The sequence below is a fragment of the Sinocyclocheilus grahami genome, unplaced genomic scaffold (assembly GCF_001515645.1).
Source record: "Sinocyclocheilus grahami isolate Dianchi unplaced genomic scaffold, SAMN03320097.WGS_v1.1 scaffold260.1, whole genome shotgun sequence".
Classification (NCBI taxonomy): domain Eukaryota; kingdom Metazoa; phylum Chordata; class Actinopteri; order Cypriniformes; family Cyprinidae; genus Sinocyclocheilus; species Sinocyclocheilus grahami.
Window position 1 is genome coordinate 378,725 of NW_015505439.1, and position 8,544 is coordinate 387,268.

Sequence of the window (8,544 nt, forward strand, 5' to 3'; positions counted from 1 at the left end):
AGAGTGTTTAGCGCTCCGTAATGTTCACATCTCCTCATTTTGGATACAAATAAAACGCCAGGTCATGCAAAGACTATCTTGTCTCTTGCGTTTAAATCTAGATTTTTTTTACACTGGCCCCTGAAAACATCTAGGCTACTTGAACACACTTGCCCAAAAAAAAGTGCGGGGGATGAATTTATGTTTTATTGAAAGTGGGGGGCTTGTAATCCAAAGGTTGTGGGTTTGAGTCTCGGTACTGGAAGGGATTGTAGGTGGGGAGGGTGAATGACCAGCACTCTCTTCCACCTTCAGTACCACGACTGAGGTGAGACCCTTGAGCAAGGCACCGAACCCCCAACTGCTCACCGGGAACTTCAGCAATATGGCTGCCCACTGCTACGGGTGTCGATAATGAATCGAAATCGGCATCCAACCCACGGATCAAGCCAGTTGAGCGTTGAAATGATTAATGGGGAAGGTTGGATATTGTTTCAGGTTCTGTATCTGGGCCCACAATATGGTTGGACACCTAAACACCTAATCACAACCCATAACACATACACTGAGCATAACATACAACCTCACTGACCCACATCACTCCTGATACTTCTGCAGACTAATACATATTCCAGCACAGTATTTTAATGCTAAATAGCATGCTACATGCATCTAATTTCAAATACAGATGGATAAATCTTCTTTGTTTTCAAAATACTGTCTCTCCAAGTGGACAAGCAAACTCCCCAAGTTTACTGTACTGGTTACTATACTGAATCAGTGTTAGTGGCTCTCTGGTGGTCACAGGGCTCTATGCAGCTGTCATTCTTTTATTTTTAGTGTACTAAAAGTGTCAAAAGTCCAAGTAATGATCATTCCAATAGTTAGTCAATAAAATTATTTGTGATAACTTTTTAAAGTATTAAACAAATGTACACATTTTATAGATGTTAATAAAGCTTCTGAAAGGGCTACTTGATATGTTAACATTATTACTAGTTTTGTGAGAAATCTGCTAATTCTGTCATTACTCTTGTAGTATAATGTTTATTACAAGATTCTTTAGTGATGATTGACAGTGGTTTTTTATTGCAGTGTGTGTGGGAGTTTGTGTATTTGTGTGTATGTGTGAGCGTGTGTTTGTGAGTGAGAGTGTGTATGTGTGTGTCCCACAACATAGGGTTTACCTAGACCACACACAGGATAGTAAAACCTGAAATGTTTCATCACTTTTTGGTCCCCATGAGGAAAACAGCTTATAAAGCATACAAAATTATGTTTTTGTGCAAAAAATGTTCTGTAAAGTTTGTGTTTAGGGGTAGGATCGAATATACAGTTTGTACAGTATAAAACCAACATGTTTGTTTGTTTTATTTGTGTCTGTGCTCTTTTTCAGTGAGTGATCTGAGGATTGTGCTGATAGGAAAGAATGGATCAGAAAACAACAGTGTGGGAAACATTATACTGGGTACAGAAGCGTTTCAGAATGAAGCTCCATCTTATTCAAATCATCTCAGTGAGATAATCAGTGGAAAGGTGGAGAAGACACACATCACAGTCATCAAAACTTACCTGCTCCATCCAAATTTCCCACAGCATCAGATAATAGAGGCTGCGAGAGAGTGTGTGTCTCTGTCTGCTCCAGGACCTCATGTGATCGCACTCGTACTGCAGTATAAGAACTTCAATGAGGCGGACAGACACAGAGTGAAATATGTGCTGAACCTCTTCAGTAAGCAGGCCATTAAACACACTATAGTGGTGACCTCTGATGAAGACTCACTTACATCCAAATGGACTTCTAAGATATGGAATAATACAGTTTCTAATTTAATAAAGGAGTGTGGAGGAGGACACCTTAAGTTTGATACAATAAACCCAGGATGGCGCTCTGAGTTGATCAGAAGGATAGAGGAGATACGCAAGAAAGAATATGAAGAATTTCTCATCTGTAACATGTACGAGGATGGAGGTGATGGATCATCAGTGGATGAAGATCTGAGCAGATCTGGAGCTTCAGATAGAGATGACAACAAAGAGGAAGAGAATTCTGTTGAGAGCACAAAAACAGGACGGGATGGAGGAGGTTTGTCAATCTTTTTTCTGGATAATATCTCTAAGAATATGATCATGAAATAGTTTTTTGCTCTTTAATACTTACAGTGCAGTAGAGACAGGAAATGACATGGAGAAAAATGAGAAGCACTACTGTATGACTATTATTTATTCTTTTTATGAATCTGTTTTAGTTAAAAAGCTTCTAAAATGTTTGTAACTAAAAGAAAACATTTTTTTTGAAGAGGGCATGCCCAAATATACACAAAAGCCTATAAACCCTAAATAAAAACTCAAAACTTCACAAACTTAGAAGAGCTCATAATCCATAAGATTCTAAACAAGCTTGCAAACTTTTATGAAGATCGGACCATAGGTGGCAGTATAACTTATAAAAAGGTGAAAAATGATATATTTCTATGGCAAATTACATGAGATTGTTGATAATGGTCGTCTTTATGTATTATTTATGTATTGAGTGTACTTGTTTTCAGTCACTTCTGGAAAAGCAAAGCTGAACATCGTGCTGTGTGGAAATCATCCAACACTCAAGAACTCAGTGTCTAAAATATTTAGAGGGACAATGAATAAACGTTCACATCAGAAAGAGAAGAGCAATGTGTGTGTGAAGAAAGAGGGGAAGATCGATGGACGGCAGATCAGTGTAATAGAGCTTCCAGCTCTCTCTCGTCTCTCAGAGGAGGACGTGATGCGGGAGACTCTCCACGGTGTGTCTCTCTGTGATCCTGGAGTTCATCTTTTCATCCTCGTTACTCCTGTCAGTCCACTCACTAATGAAGACAGAGCAGAAATGGAGAAGATTAAAGGAATATTTAACTCTAATGAGCACTTCATGGTGCTTTTCACAACTGAACTCACTGTTGACAAAAGTGTGACAGATTTTGTAGCGTCCACGAAATCATTTCATATTTCAATATTCATTTTTGAAACCTGTTAATACCCATTTAAATACCATTATTTTTAAGCATTGTTAATGTAATTGTAATTGCAGTGTAAATGCATTCATTCCACCTTTGAGCTGCATTAAAGTCCATTTAAATACAGTATGTCTAAATGCCACTTCAGATGCAGCTTCTGAAAAAATGTTATGGCCATATTGTAGATTTAAAATTTCTCATGTAATGAATTCAAGGTATGTGCCCGAAAAGTGAATCCATATTCGGAATGGCATGGAAAACAAATAATGAGTTCTACAGACCCACTAAAGGGACAAGGTGGCCTGTTGCTTGATAGCGGTGGCCTGTTGCATTATACAGTACATACAATTTAATTTACCACATAGGGAAGGAGAAAAAAATTGGGTAGTTTGTCCACTTGGTGGTGCTAAAACAGGAAAAAACATAAAAATGGCTGTAACTATGCAACTGATTAGTCTGATTGACTTGAAATTTGGCATACATTGGCTTTATCCAAGGTGCCACCCAAATCTTTGAGGGCATTGCGTATCTCGAAAAACATGGCTGCCATCGGCCAATCAATTTTGAACACCTTTTAGACAAGGTTAATGGAGGCAAATCGGAACTAAACTTGGTAGGCCTCTTTGACTCATTGCCCTAGAGGTCTGTGAGAAATTTAAAAGAAATCGGCCATAGCGTTTTGCATCTCTTATATCATGCAATGTTTCATGCATACACACAATATTCATATCATATGTTAGATTCCTCATTCTGAACAACTTTTCCTCAAAAACCACTGCTGTCATCCAAACCTTATTATGTAAAAAAAATTTTTTTTAACTTTTTCGAGTCCGTCCTGGATGGTTGGTCCGGTTTTCACCAAAATTGATACAGACCATCTTTTGATGGTCCTTACAAAAATATATCAAAAGCTTTTTGATACACCCAATCGTTCTTAAATAATGCATGAATTTGATGAAGAACTCTCCTACCTAGTGGTCAGGAAATATAAAAAATGCCCAAATGGATCTAAGTCTGTATTTCTGCACTGTTTTGGCATATTGGAATCAAACTGTGTGTGTCATTGTCATCCCTAGTTAGCCACACCACAACAATTTGGGAGCACCTATTGGTCAAAAGTGATAAATCATTAAATAGTATTACTAGTTGTGGAGGAAATTTTATTTTCTATTCATATTATTAGTAGTTTTATTTGCTTTACTCTGCTAAGGAGTGTTCTTTCTTGATTGACTGTCTAAGTAACATGCTTAAGTTTGTCAAGAGATAGATGAGACATAACAGGAAATCTAAGCGCAAGACAAGTGTGAGACGAGAAAATGTTATGTCAGCTTTTAGATGTCCTGGCTTCTTACAAATGCATCTGGAGGACATAGTTAGGCACCTTAAATGGACATACATGTTGAATATGCATTATGATTGGATGAGATCAAAGCATGCGGATTTGATGAAGGTATAAATGTTGAGTTGGGGTGCCTCTTTTTCACACTCTGCAGTCTATCTGTATGACTGTAGACTTTTCTTGCAAGAAAATAAATCTTCAAAAGACTTCTGTCCCATATGATTTTTCAGCCATTTTGAATAAAAATCAACTTAAAATGTCTATAATTACTCAAAGGTCTTAAAGCACTCGAATCCTGGTGATTGCTACTTGCAGCTATATTATATTTTTATCTCTTTCTCTTGAGTGTTTCCACGAGTATGTGTTCAGCAAATACGCAAATGGTTTTTAGTGGAAAACTAGTCAAATACAGTGCAATTGTGATTACAGTAATTCAAAGACATTATGTGAATGCAACATTAATCTAATTTCAAATCACATTGTAAACTAGTTTATTTCTTTGACACAGATCCAGAGGGTGTGAAGCTGAATCTGGTTGTGTGTGGGAGTAACAGAGAATTAAAATCCTTCACATCAAACCTGATCCTGAAGCAGAGCGAGAGCAGATCCGAGCTGAGCTCCGAGTGTGTGAGGAGAGACGTGGAGCTTGATGGACGTCTGATCAGTCTGCTGGAGCTTCCAGCTCTGTTCAACACTCAGCTCCCAGAGGAGGACGTGATGCATCAGACTCACCGCTGTGTGTCTCTCTGTCATCCTGGAGTTCATGCTTTCATCCTCATCATTCCTGATGCTCCACTCAATAATGAAGACAGAGCAGAAATAGAGGAGATCCAGAGGATCTTCAGCTCAAGAGTCAACAAACACATCATGATCCTCATAAAGCAGAATCCAGAGCATCAGACAGCAGAACTCAATGAAGAAACACAGTCTGTCATTAAGAGTTTTGGAGGACGACATCATTTCATCGGCCTGAACACACGAGTGTCTGAGCTGATGGAGAAACTGGAGCAGATGGTTGAGGAAAATAGTGGTGTTTGTTTCTCCACAGAGACACTGATGGAGGCACAGATGGAGAAACTGCAGAAATTTGAAGAAATGAAGAAGAGAGTCCATTCATTAGAGACGTGGTTTCAGTCACAAGGTAATGATCAGAAAATCTGCATGAATTAAACTTCATGATTGTTAAAGTCTACACAGATTTGTAAAATAATATTATATTCTGAGTGTCAGGGTTGTAAAGGAAGAGGAATCAGTTTAAGCCGAACAGAGATTCGATCTGGCAGAGGACAGAAAACAAGAGGGGAATATAAAGGGTGACTAATGATCTAAAATAGGTGTTAACCCTAACAAGATAATAAGGTAACAATAGACAATACAGCACATGGCAAACATAAATGCCAACTGAATGCCATGTGCTACAGACAGACCAGGACACAACATAAACAAACCCAGATCAGACCAGTGCCTTGACACTGAGTTCCAAAGAAATATTATGTTCATCACATGATGCTTCAGAATAAAATATACACAATATTCTCTGATGATCTCGATAATTTACAATATTCACTTGAATATTCACTTTTATTTGATCTATCTGTAGATTCAAGAGACAGAGAAGATGAACTAAGGATTGTTCTGCTGGGAAAAACTGGAGCTGGGAAGAGTTCAACTGGAAACACCATCTTAGGAAGAGAAGCATTTATATCAGACATTTCTGAAGAGTCTGTAACTAAAAAGTGTCAAAAAGAGACAGATGAAATCAACAGCAGACACATCACTGTGATCGACACTCCAGGACTGTTTGATACTGAACTCAGTAATGAAGAAACCCAGAGAGAAATCAGAAACTGCATCCCAATGATTCTGCCTGGACCACATGTGTTTCTCTTACTGATTCCACTGGGACGATTCACTCAAGAAGAACAAACAGCAGTGAAGATCATCCAAGAATCTTTTGGAGAAAACTCTTTAAAGTACACCATAGTGCTATTTACCAATGGAGACAAACTGAAGAACAAAACCATTGATCAGTGTTTGGGAAAACCTGGATCTGCTTTAAATGAACTGATTGAAGTGTGTGGAAACAGATTCCATGTGTTCAATAATGAGACTGGAGACCGAACACAGGTGACTGATCTACTGCAGAAGATAGACAACATGGTGAAAACAAATGGAGGGAGTTACTACTCATGTAAGATGTTCAGAGAGATGGAAAGAGAAATACAAGAACAACAGATGAAGATCCTGATGGAGAGAGTGGAGCAAGTGAACAGAGAAAAAGAAGAACTGATGAACAAACATAAAGAAGAGAAAAAGAGGATGAAGATGAAGATGGAGGAAGAACGACAGAATCATGAGATAGAGAGAAAAAGAATAGAAGACGAATTTATTGAGAGAAAAGAGCGATATAGAAGAGACATTAAAGACATCGAGGAGCAAGAGAGAAAGATACGAGAGGAGCTGAACAAAGAACGAGAGGAATGGGAGAAACAGAAACAACAGGAACAACAAAGAAGAGAAGAAGAGGTGGAGAAATGTAGAAAGAGAGAACAGGAAATGTGGGATGAATATAATCAGAGACTTAAACAAGAGGAAGAGAGAAGTCAGAGAGAGAGAGAACAACTTCAGTTCAAACATGAAGAAGAGATGAAGAGAATAAAGATGATGATGGAGGAAGAAAGACAGATGCATGATCAACTGAGAAAGAGAAGAGAAGAAGAGGATGAGAGAAGGAGAAAGATAGAAAAGCAAACATGGGATGAATATTATGAGAAACTAAAACGAGAAAGAGAAAGAAGACTGAGAGAGAGAGAAGAACTTCAGTTCAAACATGAAGAAGCAAATAAGAGAATGAAGGTGATGATGGAGGAAGAAAGACAGAAGCGTGACAAAGAGAGAAAGAGAAGAGAAGAAGAATTTAGAGAGAGAGAAGGACAATATGAAAGAGACATTAAAGACATTGAGGAACAAGAGAGAAAGATACGAGAGAAACTGAAGAGAGAACGAGAGGAATGGGAGAAACAGAATCAATGGGGGAAGAAGAAACAACCAACAATGGGAGAAGAAGAAACACCCAACTTTAATCATCCTAATATGTTCACAGAGAGTAAGTCGAAACAATAACCAGCTAATATTTAAATTATTTTGCCAAAAATATAGTATTTGGATGTAAACAAAGCTTTTACTTTGCTTTTCAACAGTTTTTATGGTTGATATGTTGTTGAGGAAATATTTCAGTGATTTAGAATCATCAATCGTAACAAGCAGCATTTAGTACTCTAGATCAGGTTATTCTACAGAGGAGCCACCAGCTCCAAACAGTTAATCATTTGTGATCGGGGGTTTGTGAGCTGCCATGCAGTCAGAGCCTGTCGGATTTACAACACACAATTACATCCATTTCTCCCAAAAGACATATAGTGAATGGCTGGTGAACAGGTGACGAGAGTAAGCTTTATAGTTACCTGCACATTGCATTTGACAGGAATAAACCACGTCTTCACATTATGTTTGAAAGATGTATTATTTCTGCTTCCATAGATATCAGTGTGTATTTTAACAAATTACAAATGTTTTTTTTTCTAGTGTGTATTTAAACATCTGAAACTTAAAATAAACATTATGTGTTTAAAAACACACTGAACAGTTGTGATATACAGTGATATGCTTGGAGACTTCAACATCCACCTAGATAAACCTCAGGCTGCAGACTTCCACACTCTGCTTGCTTCTTTTGATCTCAAGCGAGTATTAACTACGGCTACTCACAAATCAGGCAACCAACTGGACCTTATTTACACACGACACTGCTCCACTGATCATGTGCTGGTTACTCCACTGCACACCTCGGATCACTTCCTCCTCACTCTTAACCTCAACATGGTTCCTGACACAACACATACCCCTCCACATGTCACTTTTCGACGTAACCTACCACTTCTTAAGAAACCCACTCTTATCCCAACTCTTTTAGAGAACTACAGACCGGATTCCCTTCTAACTTTCATTGCAAAAACACTTGAACGAGTTGTGTTCAACCAATTCTCAGCCTTTCTCACACAGAACAACCTCCTGGACAGCAACCAATCTGGCTTCAGAAGTGGACATTCGACCGAGACTGCCTTGCTCTCAGTTGTTGAAGCCCTAAGACTGGCAAGAGCAGCATCCTGTCAACCCTATTGGAAAATAGCATATCAGGAACCGCACGCCAGTGGTTTGAGTCTTACCTCTCAG

General features: G+C 38.5%; 1 protein-coding gene across 1 annotated transcript in view; it reads left to right on the plus strand.

Moving 5' to 3' along the window:
- The first annotated feature begins 2,617 nt into the window (after window positions 1-2,617).
- Window positions 2,618-8,544, plus strand: part of LOC107599107 (trichohyalin) — a 7,732-nt gene continuing 1,805 nt past the window's right edge. The window contains exons 1-3 of the mRNA XM_016290608.1: window positions 2,618-2,762; window positions 4,820-5,452; window positions 5,912-7,417. Of these exons, the coding sequence (XP_016146094.1) occupies window positions 2,618-2,762; window positions 4,820-5,452; window positions 5,912-7,417 (2,284 nt within the window). The remainder of the gene's footprint in view (window positions 2,763-4,819; window positions 5,453-5,911; window positions 7,418-8,544) is intronic.